Genomic DNA, 17,450 nt, shown 5'->3' with positions numbered 1-17,450 from the left:
TTTATCGTCTGCTAAAGCTTCAGTTTCAGAGTGTTCTCTGTCCATTTTCACTGCTCAATACCTCCACTAACGCATGTACTCTGTTGTATCTGTGTAGCAGTGTAGCAGTGAAAAAGGTCCCCCCTTAAACAGTTTCCTGCTGCGCCACGTGCTGAATGTTGTTTAGACTATTTAAACCGGTGTTGCGGTATAAGAAAAGTCCATATCATAACCAAAATAAAAAACGGTTTTCGGTATGAACCGGTATACTTCCCACCACTACTGCTGTTATTTATTTTATTTGTCTTAAGTTGTTATTCACAACTGCAATAATTTTTGTATATTTTCCTGGAAAAAATTTAATTAATATGCATAAGTGTACGGTTTTAAACATCATGGAATCTAAATATGACAATTCTTTTTTTATTTTACAGCAAATTTAAAAAGTATTAAATAATTACTGTTTTGCCACAATGCCGTATTCATTTTGTTACAAATGCTACCAGTTTTGGAGTGATCATGACATCCGTTGAAATAGCAATGACTTCCTGAGTCACACAGGAATTTGCAACTTGTGATGTCAGCAGGATGTCCACATAATGCACACATTCTTGATGTTTCAGAGTTTTGGATACAAACATTGTGTTGTGTCAATCTAATTTTTCTTAATTAGACTTCCTGGTGTTCAAATTACTTTGTTTCTTTTCACATTTGATATCGCCTTACATTTTGAAATTGACAAACAATCTGTTCAGTTTCTGTGGTAACAACCCCTCCATAAACTACTGCTATGATCACTTAATCCCTTTCATTAAAAATGTTGCTCACTTGTTGTGATCCTGTACACAATCTCAGGTTACAGAAAATGTGTGATTTTATGATGAAATTTTTATTTACTGAAATTGAGGTAATTGATTCACAACAGGGTGGCACAGTGGTGCAGATGGTAGCACTGCTTCCTCACAGTAAGGAGTCCCGGGTTCGCTTCCCGGGTCCTCCCTGCGTGGAGTTTGCATGTTCTCCCCGTGTCTGCTTGGGTTTCCTCCCACAGTCCAAAGATATGCAGGTTAGGTGCATTGGCGAATACAAATTGTCCCTAGTGTGTGCTTGGTGTGTGGGGGTGTGTGTGAGTGTGCCCTGTGGTGGGCTGGTGCCCTGCCCAGGGATTTGTCCCTGCCTTGTGCCCTGTGTTGGCTGGGATTGGCTCCAGCAGACCCCTGTGACCCTGTGTTGGGATATAGCGGGTTGGATAATGACTTACTGACTGATTCACAAGAATAGACTCTGAAATAGCAAGTGGCTGAAATGATTTCTGATCTTTGCAGTTGAATATTTGACATAATAATGTCTCCGTCCAGAGTTATAATAGGGTTTAACGAAGCACAGTTTTAGGGAACTAAGCAGAGAAGGGAGTCCCTTTTAATAATGGGAATTTATTTGGAATGTATTTAAGATAGTAATCTATGGGTTCGCTTCCCAGTTCCTCCCTGTGTGGATAGTGCTTTGAGTACTGAAAAAAGCGCTATATAAATGTAATGAGTTATCTATCTATCTATCTATCTATCTATCTATCTATCTATCTATCTATCTATCTATCTATCTATCTATCTATCTATCTATCTATCTATCTATCTATCTATCTATCTATCTATCTATCTATCTATCTATCTATCTATCTATCTATCTATCTATCTATCTATCTATCTATCTATCTATCTATCTATCTATCTATGTGCCTGCATTAATTATTTCAACAGCCGCAGAAAATTTTATTAGCTCCTCTCTCATACGTCAGTTAAAAATGTAAAAATTACGTCTCAGCTTTAGCAGTACAGAAATAATTCTCAGCTCCACTTGTCGTTAAGGTCAGTGCTCTACTTTAGAAAGCTGTTATGTTTTTTGTTGTATACTCACCGATTCCACAGGTTATTATGGGTATTACTTGGTGGAAAAAACACATGTCTTATTTAAGTCATAAAATTTTAAAATAATATTTTATTTTTTATTTGAATTTCCAGAGCCTGGCCCAGTTACTTCACCTACTGCTGTCAATGTGACAACAACTTCTATATTTCTCTGCTGGGTCACACCACTTGGAGGAAATGTTTCCTATGGAGTTAATTTTTCAAACAGTGGACAAACCCAACAACTTCTAACCAATCACACTTGCCTTAATGTCACCAACCTGAACTCTGCAACATCCTATTCCTTCACTGTTTTTGCAGTTGCTGGAGATAATACAACAGTTAGTGATTCTGCAACCATCACAGCATTTACAAGTGAGTGAATATAATATGTCTACATGACTTTCAAATAATGTTTTGGAATTTAATCTGTGTACTAGCAGGTACCGCTTTCAAATGATGCTTTTGGCATTTTAGAATTGATCAAAGTGGAAGTCTACTGTATGGTTGTTTTTCTTGCCATGAACAAACCAGCATTGGAGACGGCTGTTATTGGATTTTTATCCCTTTAGTTGTTATGAATAACTGCCTCAGTCTTTTGTAAGTTTTCCTGTAAAAATTTTAATTATTATGTACCAGTGTATAGTTTTGAACACCATGGTCAGGTGCAGTGTGAGTTGGATGGTGGCCGAAGGCGGGGACCTTGGCGGTCCGATCCTCGGCTACAGAAACTGGCTCTTGGGACGTGGAATGTCACCTCTCTGAAGGGGAAGGAGCCTGAGCTAGTGCGCGAAGTTGAGAGGTTCCGGCTAGATATAGTTGGACTCACCTCGACGCACAGCTTGGACTCTGGAACCAATCTCCTTGAGAGGGGCTGGACTCTCTACCACTCTAGAGTTGCCCCCGGTGAGAGGCGCCGAGCAGGTGTGGGTATACTTATTGCCCCCCAACTTGGAGCCTGTACATTGGGGTTTACCCCGGTGGACGAGAGGGTAGCCTCCCTTCGCCTTCGGGTGGGGGGACGGGTCCTAACTGTTGTTTGTGCGTATGCACCGAACAGCAGTTCGGAGTACCCACCCTTTTTTGGAGTCCCTGGAGGGGGTGCTAGAGGGCATACCTTCTGGGGACTCCCTCGTTCTGCTGGGAGACTTCAATGCTCACGTGGGCAATGACAGTGAGACCTGGTAGGGCGTGATTGGGAGGAATGGCCCCCCTGATCTGAACCCGAGCGGTGTTTTGTTATTGGACTTCTGTGCTCGTCACGGATTGTCCATAACGAACACCATGTTCAAGCATAGGGGTGTTCATATGTGCACTTGGCACCAGGACACCCTAGGCCTCAGTTCGATGATCGACTTTGTGGTCGTGTCGTCGGACTTGCGGCCACATGTCTTGGACACTCGGGTGAAGAGAGGGGCGGAGCTGTCAACTGATCACCACCTGGTGGTGAGTTGGCTTCGATGGTGGGGGGAGGATGCCGGTCAGGTGTGGTAGGCCCAAACGTGTTTGTGAGGGTCTGCTGGGAACGTCTGGCAGAGCCCCCTGTCAGAAGTAGCTTCAACTCCCACCTCCGGCAGAACTTCGACCACGTCCCGAGGGAGGTGGGGGACATTGAGTCCGAATGGGCCATGTTCCGTGCCTCTATTGTTGAGGCAGCTGACCGGAGCTGTGGCCGTAAGGTGGTCGGTGCCTGTCGTGGCGGCAATCCCCGAACCCGCTGGTGGACACCGGCGGTGAAGGATGCCGTCAAGCTGAAGAAGGAGTCCTACAGGACCCTTTTGTCCTGTGGGACCCCGGAGGCAGCTGATAGGTACCGGCCAGGCCAAGCGGAATGCGGCTCTTGGTGGTTGCTGAGGCAAAAACTCAGGCGTGGGAGGAGTTTGGGGAGGCCATGGAGAATGACTTTCGGACGGCTTCGAGGAGATTCTGGTCCACCATCCGGCGTCTCAGGAAGGGGAAGCAGTGCAGTGTCAACACTGTATATGGTGGGGATGGTGCGCTGCTGACCTCGACTCGGGGTGTTGTGGGTCGGTGGGGGGAATACTTCGAAGACCTCCTCAATCCCATTAACATGCCTTCCAATGAGGAAGCAGAGCCTGGGGACTCAGAGGTGGGCTCCCCCATCTCTGGGACTGAGGTCACCGAGGTGGTCAAAAAACTCCTTGGCGGTAGGGCCCCCGGGGGGTGGATGAGATAACGCCCGGAGTTCCTCAAAGCTCTGGATGTTGTAGGACTGTCTTGGCTGACACGCCTCTGCAACATCGCATGGACATCAGGGACAGTGCCTCTGGATTGCAGACCGGGGTGGTGGTCCCCCCCTCTTTAAGAAGGGGATCGGAGGGTGTGTTCCAACTACAGAGGGATACACTCCTCAGCCTCCCTGGAAAAGTCTATTCAGGGGTCCTGGAAGGAGGGGTCCGTCGGGGGGATAGTCGATTCTCGGGATTCAGGAGGAACAGTGTGGTTTTCGTTCCTGGTCGCGGAACAGTGGACCAGCTCTATACCCCTTAGCAGGGTCCTGGAGGGTGCATGGGAGTTTGCCCAACCAGTCTACATGTGTTTTGTGGACTTAAGAAAAGGCATTCGACCGTGTCCCTCGGGGAATCCTGTGGGGGGTACTCCGAGAGTATGGGATACCGGCCCCCCTGATAAGGGCTGTTCAGTCCCTGTACGATCGGTGCCAGAGCTTGGTCCGCATTGCTGGCAGTAAGTCGAACCCGTTTCCAGTGAGAGTTGGACTCCGCCAGGGCTGCCCTTTGTCACCGATTCTGTTCATATCTTTTATGGACAGAATTTCTAGGCGCAGCCAGGGTGTTGAGAGGGTCCGGTTTGGTGGGCAGGATTGGGTCACTGCTTTTTGCAGATGATGTTGTTCCTGTTTGCTTCATCAGGCCGTGATCTTCAGCTCTCTCTGGATCGGTTCGCAGCCGAGTGTGAAGCGGCTGGGATGAGAATCAGCACCTCCAAATCCGAGACCATGGTCCTCAGCCGGAAAAGGGTGGAGTGCCCTCTCAGGGTTGGTAGCGAGATCCTGCCCCAAGTGGAGGAGTTCAAGTATCTCGGGGTCTTGTTCACGAGTGAGGGAAGAATGGAGCGTGAGATCGACAGGCGGATCGGTGCGGCATCCGCAGTAATGCGGGCATTGCATCAGTCTGTCGTGGTGAAAAAGGAGCTGAGCCGCAAGGCGAAGTTCAATTTACCAGTTGATCTATGTTCCTACCCTCACCTATGGTCATGAGCTATGGGTAGTGATCGAAAGAACGAGCGAATACAAGAGGCTGAAATGAGTTTCCTCCGCAGGGTGTCTGGGCTTTCCCTTAAAGATAGGGTGAGAAGCTCAGTCATCCGGGAGGGGCTCAGAGTAGAGCCGCTGCTCCTCCGCATCGAGAGGAGTCGATGAGGTGGCTCGGGCATCTGATCAGGATGCCTCCTGGATGCCTCCCTGGTGAGGTGTTCCGGGCACGTCCAACCGGGAGGAGGCCCCGGGGAAGACCCAGGACACGCTGGAGGGACTATGTCTCTCGACTGGCCTGGGAACGCCTTGGGATTCTCCCGGAAGAGCTAGAAGAAGTGGCCGGGGAGAGGGAAGTCTGGGCATCTCTGCTCAAGCTGCTGCCCCCGCGACCCGACCTCGGATAAGCGGGAGACAATGGATGGATGGATGGATGGAATCCAAATATTACATTACTTTTTTTTTAAATATTTAATTAAGTAAGTAGTAAATAATAACTGTTTTGCAAAACATATTGGTTTTGTTACAGGCTCAGTCATTTTTGAAGAGATCATGTCAGCCATTAACATGGCAATGTGTTCCGAAGTCACATAGGAATTTGAAACATGTGATGTCATGACGGCAACCACACGATGTGCAAATTTTTTACATATCAGAGTTTTGGATACAAATTTTGTGTTGTGCCAATGTAATTTTTCTTAAAATGACTTCCTGGTGTTCATATTACTTTGTTTTTTTTGACATTTGATATCGCCTTACATTTTGAAATTGACTGATAGCCTGTTCACTTTCTGTGATAACAGCCCCTCCATAAACTACCCTCCATGTTACGATTGCTTAATATATTTTATTAAAAATGTTGCAGACTCATTCTGAGCCAATATAAAAAGTCTGGTTACAAAATGTTTGATTCTAAGATTGAATTTTTATTTAATGAAATAGAGGTAACTGATTCACCGTAACATAGTCTGAAACAGCAAGTCGGCTGAAATGATTTCTGATCATTGTAATAAAATATTTGATGAAATAATATATCTGTCCAGAGAATAATAGGGTTTAAAGAAAGTTAGAGTTTTAGTGAACTAAGCAGAGAAGGGAAGCCCTTTAAGTATTGGGAATGTGGCTTTTAATAAGCAATTTTTATTTGGAATTTACTTAAGAAGAAAATCTATCTATCTATCTATCTATCTATCTATCTATCTATCTATCTATCTATCTATCTATCTATCTAATCTATCTATCTATCTATCTATCTATCTTATCTATCTATCTATCTATTCTATCTATCTATCTATCTATCTATCTATCTATCTATCTATCTATCTATCTATCTATGTGCCTGCATTAACTGCTTCAACAGCCATAGGGAAATGTTATTAGCTCCTCTAATCTTCATCAGCTGTTAATGTAAAATTAACTCTCAGCTTTAGTTTGTCATAACATTTGAAAAATATTTTATTTTTTATTTGATTTATAGAGCCTGGCCCAGTTACTTCACCTTGTTGTTACCAATGTGACAACCAACTCTATATTTCTCTGCTGGATCGCACCACTTGGAGGAAATGTTTCCTATGGAGTTAATTTTTCAAACAGTGGACAAACCCAACAACTATCTAACCAATCACACTTGCCTTAATGTGACCCAACCTGAACTCTGCAACATCCTATTCCTTCACTGTTTTTGCTGTTGCTGGAGATAATATAACAGTAGTGATTCTGCAACCATCACGCATTTACAAGTGAGTGAATACTAATTTGTCTACATGATTTTGAAATAAATGTTTTGGGAATTTAATCTGTGTACTACAAGATACCGCTTTCAGATGATGCTTTTTGGCATTTTAGATTTGAGCAAAGTAGAAGTCTACTGTATGATTGTTTTCTTGCTATGAACAAAGCAGCATTGGAGACAGCTGTTATTTGGTTTATTTCTCTTTAGTTGTTATGAATAACTGCCTTAGTTGTTTGTAGGTTTTCCTGTAAAATTTTCAGTTAATATGTACCAGATAGATATGACTTTTCATTTTTTTTTTAATATTAAATTAAGTAAGTAGAAATAATGACTGTTGTGCCACAATGCCATATTGGTTTTCTTACAGACACCGCCATTTTCACGTCCACCATTTGAGTCACACAGGAATTTGCAACTTGTGATGTTAGCAGGGCGAACACATAATGCGACATTCTTTACATTTCAGAGTTTTGGATACAAACATTGTGTTGTGCCAATCTATCCATCCATCCATCTAAAAGACTTCCTGGTGTTCAGATTAATTTGTTTTTTTTGACGTTTGATATCGCCTTACAATTTGAAATTAACAAATGATCTCTTCACTTTCTGTTGTAAGGAATCCCTCCAAAAACTACCCTCCATGTTATGATCGTTTAATCCCTTTCATTAAAAATGTTGCTCACTTGTTTTGAGCCAGTACGCAATCTCAGGTTACAGAAAATGTATGATTCTATGATGGAATTTTTATTTACTGAAATAGAGGTGATTGATTCAGAGTAACATAGTCTGAAATAGCAAGTGGCTGAATGATTTCTAATTTATGCAACAGAATATTTTGACGTAATATATCTCTGTCCAGAGATATAATATTGTTTAAAGAAGCACAGTTTTAGGGAACTAAGCAGAGAAGGGAAACCCTTTTAATTGTGGCAATGTGGCTTTGAATAAGCAATCTTTATTTGGAATGTATTTATGGTTAGAAATCTATCTATCTATCTATCTATCTATCTATCCTATCTATCTATCTATCTATCTATCTATCTATCTATCTATCTATCTATCTATCTATCTATCTATCTATCTATCTATCTATCTATCTATCTATCTATCTATCTATCTTCATTAACTGCTTTAAGAGCTGTAGGAAAATTTATTACCGTTTTTTTTCTGAAAATAAGACCCACTCCAATAATAAGCCGTAGCATGATTTCAGGCTGCTCTGTAATCTAAGCCCTAACCCAAAAAATTAACCCTAGTCAAGATCATCAGCTGAAAAGTAAGGCGCCTCAGGCCAGGTTTTATACTTCACGCGATGCGACATGTGTGCCTGAAACATAAAATAAATTCCGAGGACACCTTACCACAATAACCTCTGAAAAAGGATGTTTCATGATTACATCCATCAATTTGGAGATGTGGCCTTTCCAGCAGCATCGGTGCAAGACAGAAACAAAATCCCTGGACGGGGCATCAGCTCATCACATGGTGAACACAAGCACACAAATACACTAACGTCATTGTAAGCTTCCCCAAATTCCCCAAACCTTCATGTCTTTATATTGGAAAACTGAGACCACTGTGCAAACCCAACAGGAAAAACATGCAAAACTCCAGGCAGGGATCACAAGGGAAGTGACTTCCTGCGAGACAGCAGCGCTACCCGCTCTGCAGCCCATATGTGTAACTATTAACAGTATTCATTATTTAAACAAAGTTAACGGTTTATCTGTAAAATGTAACCATACATACATTAATGCATTTCATCATGACAGTGATATCAAAGTATAAATCTAAAAATTCTAAGTGTGCAGAGAGCTGGAATATCATAAAGTTAGTGTGTTCTGTGTGGTGCGATCTATTGCTGTTTGCCGCCTGCTGTCCAGGTCAGGATGAAGCCCCAGAAGTGTGTAGAGATTTAACAACTGGATCGGTTTTAAGATGACGTTTACGACAGTCTCCTTTAATGATAAAGTAAAGTACGAGATGTGACGAATAGTCAGGTCCCATGCCCGGCCAGGACACCCCTGCAACATATGTTTCAGGGGAGCAAGCATGGGAAACCCAATATCTCCCCCTGGATGCTAGATGGCAGCCTCCTGGTTTGAGCGGTGCCTCAGACTCCTGCAGGGCAACATGGGGGTTTGAGTTTGGTGCAGCCCCTGTTGGCAATCAAGCACCTGGAGCACTTCTGGGTGCCTAATCAAAGGAGCCAGCAACCACCACTCATTCGCCAGAATCGGGAGGAGGAGGATGAGGTTGCCTGGGAGGAGTGGTGGAGGAAGAAAAGAGTCCTTTGTTGTGTGTGTTTTATTTGGTATATTTGTGCTTGGGACTGTGTTGTACCTGTGGGGATTACAAGGAAGATGTGCCCCACAGGTGAAGAAAAATAATAGTTTATTTATTTACATGTACCTCTGTGCTCCAGTCTGTGTAGGGTCAGCACCTATATAGCACCTTTTCACAGAGATTAAAGTGGACATTTCGAGTTTAAAGTCAAAATTTCCACTCTACTCACAAAATTTACATTTTCATTATCTCCTTATTTTTATTTCTCTGTCGCTCAATTATGCCGCAGTACATTCTGATGGTATTATGAAGGTGCAGAAAAAAAAGACGGCACAGAAGTTGTATATGAGACTTTTAAAATGTATCATGTCACTACTTTAGGGAATATGTGACACTTGAATATAAAAGCAACATGAATACATTTGTATTTCGGCATTTTGCTTCACCACCATCGAACCATTCTTCAAACATTGAAGTGCGCACATCGATCCTGGAGGATCCTAAAAGTGGCTGGAGTACCAAGAAATTCAGGCTGGAATTCAGGGTTTGAATGTGGAGAGTTATAACGATATTCCAGAGAAGATGACATGACTGTATTTGGATAAATGTACATTGTTGTACATGAATAAATATAAGATATCCCCTGAAAACAAGCCCTAGTGCATCTTTTAGAGCAAAAATTAATATAAGACCTGGTCTTATTTTTGGGGAAACACGGTAGCTCCTCTCTCCTTTGTCAGCTAAAAATGTAAAAATGAACTGTGAAGTTTAGTCTATGTGTACTGCCAATTGGTGGGGGGGTTAATGGAATTTGTTTCAGCAACCACTTGTTATTTAAGGTCAGGGCACTACATTACAAATCTGTTATGTTTTTTGTTGTATACTCACTGATTCCACAAGTTAGCCATACAATTTTAAAAAATATTTTTATTTTTTATTTGAATTTCCAGAGCCCGGCCAGTTACTTCACCTACTGTTACCAATGTGACAACAACTTCTATATTTCTCTGCTGGGTCGCACCCACTTGGAGGAAATGTTTCCTATGGAGTTAATTTTTCAAACAGTGGACAACCCAACAACTTCTAACCAATCACACTTGCATTAATGTGACCAACCTGAACTCTGCAACAATCCTATTCCTTCACTGTTTTTGCAGTTGCTGGAGATAATACAACAGTTAGTGATTCTACAAACCATCACAGCATTTACAAGTGAGTGAATATAATTTGTCTACATGATTTTGAAATAATATTTTGGAATTGGGTGTGTTTACTAGAAGGTGCCGCTTTCAGATGATGCCTTTTGGCATTTTAGAATTGAGCAAAGTGGTAGTCTACTGTATGGTTGTTTTACTTCCCATGGGGTAAAGCAGCATTGGAGACGGCTGTTATTTGATTTATTTCCTTTAGTTGTTATTCAAAACTGCATTCATTTTTATTTATCTTCATCTTCTTTCGGCTGCTCCCATTAGTTGTTGCCACAGCGGACCATCTTCTTCCATATCTTTCTGTCCTCTGCATCATTATTCTGTTTACACCCATCACCTGCATGTCCTCTCTCACCACATCCATAAACCTTCTCTTAGGCCTTGCTCTTTTGCTCTTGCCTGGTAGCTCTATCCTTAGCATCCTTTTCCCAATATACCCAGCCTCTCTCCTCTGCAGATTTCCAAAACAACGCAATCTCGCCTCTCTGACTTTGTCTCAAAAACCGTCCAACTTGAGCTGACCCTATAATGTCCTCATTTCTAATCCTATCCATCCTCGTCCACACCCAGTGCAAAGTTTAGCATCTTTAACTCTGCCCCCTCCAGCTCTGTCTTCTGTTTTCTGGTCAGTGCCACTGTCTCCAGCCCATATAACATAGCTGGTCTCATTACCATCCTGTAGACCTTCCCTTTCACTCTTGCTGATACCCGTCTGTCACAAATCACTCCTGACACTCTTCTCCCACCCATTCCACCCTGCCTGCACTCTCTTCTTCACCTCTCTTTCACAATCCCCATTACTCTGTACTGTTGATCCCAAGTATTTAAACTCATCCACCTTCGCCAACTGTACTCCCTGCATCCTCACCATTCCACTGACCTCCCTCTCATTTACACACATGTATTCTGTCTTGTTCCTACAGACCTTCATTCCCTCTCCTCTCTAGAGCATATCTCCACCTCTCCAGGGTCTCCTCAACCTACACCCTACTATCAGCTACAGATCACAATGTCACCAGCAAACATCATAGTCCCACGGGGACTCTGTCTAATCTTGTCTGTCAACCTGTCCATCTCCATTGCAAATAAGAAAGGGCTCAGAGCCGATCCCTGATGTTATCCCACCTCCAACATGAATGCATCCGTCACTCCTACTGCAAAGCTCACCACTGTCTCACTTCCATCGTACATATCCTGTACAACTCTTACGTACTTCTCTGCCACTCCCAACTTCCTCATACAATACCACATCTCTCTTGAGGCACCCTGTCATTATGCTTTCTCCAGGTCCACAATGCCGCAATGCAACTCCTTCTGGCCTTCTCTAAACTTCTCCATCAACATCCTGAGAGCAAACATTGCATCTGTGGTGCTCTTCTCTGGCATGAAACCATACTGCTGCTCACTAATCATCAGCTCATTTCTTAACCAAGCTTCCACTACTCTTTCTCCAATAACTTCATGCTGTGGCTCATCAATTTTATCCCCCTGTAGTTACTATAGTCCAGCACATCCCCTTATTCTTAAATATCGGCACCAGTACACTTCTTCTCCAATCCTCAGGCATCCTCTTACTTTCCAAAATTCCATTAATAACTCCACTGCCATCTCTCCTAAACACCTCCATGCTTCACAGGTATGTCATCTGAACCAGTGGCCTTTCCATTCTTTATCCTCATTCATAGCTGTCCTTACTTCCTCCTTGCTAATTCCGTTGCACTTCCTGATTCACTATCTCCACATCATCCAACCTCTTCTCTCTCTCGTTCTCTCTGCATTCATCAGCCTCTCAAAGTACTGTTTCCGTCTGCTCAACACATTCTCCTCGCTTGTGAGTAAGTTTCCATCTTTATCCTTTATCACCCTAACCTGCTGCACATCTTTCCCCAGCTTGGCCCCTCTGTGTACCCACAGGTCCTTTTCTCCCTCCTTAGTGTTCAACCTCTCATACAACTCATCATACGCCTTTTGTTTAGCCTTCGCCACCTCTTCTTTTCTTATCTCCTTGTACTCTTGTCTACTTTCTGCATCTCTCTGACTATCCCACTTCTTCTTTGCCATCCTCTTCCTCTGTATACTCTCCTGTATTTCCTCATTCCACCACCAGGTTTCCTTTTCCTCCTTTCTCTTTCCAGATGTCACACCAAGCACCCTTCTTGCTGTCACCCTTACTATATCTGCTGTAGTTTCCCAGCTGTCTGGTAATTCTTCACTACCACCCAGTGCCTGTCTCACCTCCTCTCTAAACTTAACCTTGCAGTCTTCCTTTTTCAACTTCAACCATTTGATCCTTGGCTCTGCCCTCACTCTCTTCCTCTTCTTGATCTCTAACGTCATCCTACAGACCACCTCCTATGCTGCTTAACTATACTTTCCCCTGCCAATACTTTGCAGTCTTCAATCTCCTTCAGATCAACTCTTCTGCACAGATGTAATCTACCTGTGTGCATCTTCCTCCACGTCTTGTATATACTCTATGTTCCTCCCTCTTCTAAAATACGTATTCACCACAGCCATGTCCATCCTTTTGGCAAATTCCACTATCCTTAACCTTCTCATTCCTCTCCTTGACACCATACCTACCCATCACCTCTTTGTCTCCACTGTTCCTTTCACCAACATGTCCATTGAAAATCTGCTCCAATCACCACTTTCTGTCCCTTGGGTACACTGTTCATCACTTCATCCAACTCACTCCAAAAAATCTTCTTTCTCACCCCATTGCACAGCCAACTTGTGGGTTATATGCACTAACAACATTCATCAACACACCTCCAATTTCCAGCTTCATAATCATTACTCTGCCTTGAAACTCTTTTTGACCTCCAAAACACTCTTGACATGCTGTTCCTTCAGAATAAACTCCTACCCCATTTCTCCTCCCATCCACACCACGAACAGAACATATTTGAATCCACCTCTGATCACCTGGCATTAATCCCTTCCCACTCTCTTGCACGCACAATATATCAACCTTTCTTTTCTCCATCATATCTGCTAACTCTCTCCCCTTACCACTCATACTGCCAACATTCAAAGTTCCTACCCTCTCAGTTCCACTCTCCTTACTTTCCTCTCCTCTCCTCCTGCCTCCGGACACGTCTCCTCCCTCTTCTTCTCCTTCTTCTTCTTCAGCCAACAGTAACCCAATTTCTGCCACTACCCCTTTTGGCTAATAGTACTGGTGGCGGTCGTTGTTAACTCCAGGGCTTGTTTTGTTGTCCGCATATTGATTTGGCAAAATTTTACACCGATGGCCTTCCTGACGAAACCATCCCCCCATTGATCCGAGCACGAAGAAACACACTGGTTTGTGCAATGCCCTGTGGCTGGGTTGCATTCATTTTTATTTATATTTTCCTCGAAAAAATTAATATGCATTAGTGTACGGTTTTAAAACATCATGAAATCTAAATATGACAATCCTTTTTTTATTTTACAGAAAAATTTAAAAAGTATGAAATAAATACTATTTTGCCATAATGCAATATTCATTTTGTTACAAATGCTACCAATTTTGCAGTGATCATGACAGCCATTGAGGGTAATTGATTTAGAGTAACATAGTCTGAAATAGCAAGTGGCTGAAATGATTTCTGATTTATGCAATAGAATTTTTTTGACGTAATAATATCTCTGTCGGCGCACGGTGGTGCAGTGGTAGCGATGCTGCCTCGCAGTTAGGAGACCCAGGTTCACTTCCCGGGTCCTCTCTGCGTGGAGTTTGCATGTTCTCCCCCATGTCTGCGTGGGTTTCCTCCAACAGTCTAAAGACATGAAAGTTAGGGTGCATTGGCAATCCTGAATTGTCCCTAGTGTGGCTTGGTGTGTGTGTGTGTGTGGCTGTTGTGTGTGTGTGTGTCTTGAGGTGGGCTGGCGCCCTGCCCGGGATTTGTTCTCTGCCTTGCGCCTTGTGCTGGCTGGGATTGGCTCCAGCAGACCCCCGTGACCCTGTGTCATGATATAGCGGGGTTGGGATAATGGATGGATGGATATCTCTGTCCAGAGACATAATAGGGTTTAAAGTGCACCGTTTTAGGGAACTAAGCAGGAGAAGGGGAAGCCCTTTTAATATTGGCAATGTGGCTTTTGAATAAGCAATCTTTATTTGGTATCTATCTATCTATCTATCTATCTATCTATCTATCTATCTATCTATCTATCTAACTATCTATCTATCTATCTATCTAGAAAAAATGTCTTATTTAAGTCATAAAATTTGAAAATGATATTTTATTTTTTATTTGAATTTACAGAGCCTGGCCCAGTCACCTTCACCTACATGCTGTCAATGTGACAACAATTTCTGTATTTCTCTGCTGGGTCGCACCACTTGGAGGAAATGTTTCCTATGGAGTTAATTTTTCAATCAGTGTACAAACCCAACAACTTCTAACCAATCACACTTGCCTTAATGTCACCAACCTGAACTCTGCAACATTCTATTCCTTCACTGTTTTTTGCAGTGCTGGAGATAATACAACAGTTAGTGATTCTACAACCATCACAAGCATTTACAAGTGAGTGAATATAATGTGTTCACATCATGGTAAAGTCATTTTTTGGAATTGGGTCTGTGTACTAGCAGGTTTTGCTTATAGAAGGGGCTTTTTGGATTTTTGAATTGAACAACACCTAAATCTACTGTAGGTAGGTTTACTTACAGTGCCAGTTCATAATTGTGTTATTTAATTATTTCTTCTGTAATTCTTTTGAGAAATGAATTTTGAAGATACATTTGTGAAACCTTTGCTATTCCTTTTTCAGGCACTTCAATACTATCTAATCCAAAGTTATTTGCCTTCAAACCCTCCCCCGTCCCATTGAAATGAAAATAAATGGTTTTGGAAATGTAAAATTCAATGGAGGATTGTCATGAAAGTGGAATAAGTAAAAGCTGTCCATGAGTGTCTTTTTCTTGTTTCAAACTGGTTTTGCTCCTTTTCCTCAAATGTGATATTTTTTTTATTTTCAACACAGTTTTGTGTTATATTTTTATTTTTTTCATTTAAGAATTTCTTTTTTTTTTTCCCACCAGCTTTCACTAATAGAGTTTGATGTATTTTTTGTTTCCTTAATGCATGTTATTTACTTCCTGTGATCATTTTTCAGTATTGTTTCACTACCTGGATTGAAAAATTCTAACAATTTAATTTTATCTTTATGTGAGTGTTATAAAGTTAGTGAATATCATGTGTTGCCATTATGTAAGAGTAAAGTTTAGGTCTGAGTGCCAGGATTGGGTCTGTGTACCAGCAGCTCTCTCTTTCAGAAAGCGGTGTTGTGTATTTTGGAGTTGAGCAAAGTGGAAGTGTCGTATATTGTAGAGTATTTTTATTTGACATGCACAAACCATCAGTAGGCTTGCAATTATCTATATATATAATTCACTAAGTCGCCGACAAGTAGCCACCCATTGGAAAGCACGCCAGAAGGGGGGCGTGGATTCACTAGCCGCTGGCAAGTAAGACACCCTTGGTGCACGCAGGAAGGAGCCACGCCCACCAACTCTAAGACCATTGGATACGACAACAGCTCGCAGAGCCACGCCCACCAACTTGGACGCAACGACTGGGAAAAAACGCCGTCATTTATGTTCGTCTGTGCTACAGTACACATGCACCTCTGAGCCACGTTGACTTTTCGGTTACGACGCACGACCGCGTGCACCATAGCAAACTGTTTTACACACTACATACAGCAATTCGCATCCGCGACAAACATGCCGTCTTCTTAGATGGTCCTGCAGGAACACAGAAAACGTTTCCCCCGCCCACCAACACTCCTTTTTCCATGGCCTGTGTCTACCCTCTCTAGGCATTCACACTGCCTGCTCATGTGCCCGGACGCAAAAACTCACCGACCACCCAGTTAGTCCCTTTCGTCTGTGCTAGGAGTCCACATGCACCTCTGAGCCACGTTCACTTTTCATTATTCTTTTCGGTTTCGACACCCGACCGCATCCACCATCGAAAGCCATGGGAAAGGAACAACGAAAGCCCCGCCCAGAAACTCTACCCCCCTCCTCCCACGTGATCAGGGAACGCACCTCAGAGCACTGCCCGCCAACTTGAACAGCTCATCAAACACATACTCACTCGCTTTGGTCTGTCCTGCTGTCCAAATCCAGCTGTGAGCCACGTTGACTGTTCTTTTGCCCTCCATGGCTACCGCTTCAAATGTATTTCATGGAGACAACACTTCTTTCAATGTTATACAAATTCCTGCATCAGGTAACTGTTTGTTTCTGTCAGTCGGGTTTTTTTGGAAAAATGTCATTGACGAGACTGTTGCTCTCAAACTTCGCAAAATTGCTGTTGACTTTGTTTGCCAACATCGGGATAACTTCAGCGACGTGGTGTCCGTTGTTGTTAGTCACAGAGGCATTGTTATACAGTCTGCTCAACAATACGCTGACTACATGACTTCATCCGGAGTCTATGGTGGTGAGGCAGAAATTGTGGCAATGTCCCAAATCCTTCCAGCTACTATCAGCATTTACTTCCAAGAACGTCCTCAGGCCTCTCCTCGAGTTTACAATCCGGCCCAACGTCTCTCCATATCCCTGCTCTTTAGCGGTCCTTTGGATCATGGGCATTACGAGGTTCTCATGCCTCTCAAATACCCATGTGATAACCTTCTGGTGACATCTTTTGACGCTGTCGGTATGTGCACACAGGGTGCACACCCACTTGCTCTCAGCACTAATGTGACGTCACCTGCCCGACTCTCCTCTTCCTGAAAAACATTTTAAGACACACTCCCCTGAACACACGCATTCCACACAGGACTTTCAATGCACCTTTTGTTCTAAAAGCTTCGAGTGCAGAGATATTTGAACGCACATTTAAAAAAACACAACACTAAACGAATTATGCAATGTGAACATTGCCAACAATGCTTCAAAACAACTCGCGCTCTCAACAAACACTTACAAACTCATTCCACTCTCACCTTCAATTGCACATTTTGTAACAAAGACTTCACAGGTGAGATGGATCTGCACAACCATATGCAGATCCATTCAACAGAAAGATTTGTATGCAAAATTTGCGACAAACACTTTCACGCACTGCAGATACCTTACTAACCATCACAAAACACATTCC

General features: G+C 42.9%; 1 protein-coding gene and 1 long non-coding RNA gene across 31 annotated transcripts in view; one reads left to right on the top strand and one right to left on the bottom strand.

The window, feature by feature from the left end:
* LOC114669643 (receptor-type tyrosine-protein phosphatase eta-like) overlaps positions 1–17,450 on the top strand; it is a 151,789-nt gene that overhangs the window by 52,056 nt on the left and 82,283 nt on the right. For 28 of the 30 annotated variants that reach the window (XM_051923391.1, XM_051923384.1, XM_051923373.1 and 25 more), the window contains one exon: positions 1,998–2,258. The exons of the other annotated variants lie outside the window; for them this stretch is intronic. In XM_051923391.1, the coding sequence (XP_051779351.1) occupies positions 1,998–2,258 (261 nt within the window). The remainder of the gene's footprint in view (positions 1–1,997; positions 2,259–17,450) is intronic. 30 annotated transcript variants of the gene reach the window in all.
* The window catches only part of LOC127526782 (uncharacterized), a 62,655-nt gene that overhangs the window by 13,484 nt on the left and 31,721 nt on the right, over positions 1–17,450 (bottom strand). The window contains exon 2 of the long non-coding RNA XR_007934216.1: positions 10,104–10,249. This is a non-coding gene — a long non-coding RNA (uncharacterized LOC127526782). The remainder of the gene's footprint in view (positions 1–10,103; positions 10,250–17,450) is intronic.

The sequence above is a fragment of the Erpetoichthys calabaricus genome, chromosome 2 (assembly GCF_900747795.2).
Source record: "Erpetoichthys calabaricus chromosome 2, fErpCal1.3, whole genome shotgun sequence".
Classification (NCBI taxonomy): Eukaryota; Metazoa; Chordata; class Cladistia; order Polypteriformes; family Polypteridae; genus Erpetoichthys; species Erpetoichthys calabaricus.
The sequence above is the reverse complement of the archived record's forward strand: the minus strand, read 5'-3'. Positions and strand labels throughout refer to the sequence as shown.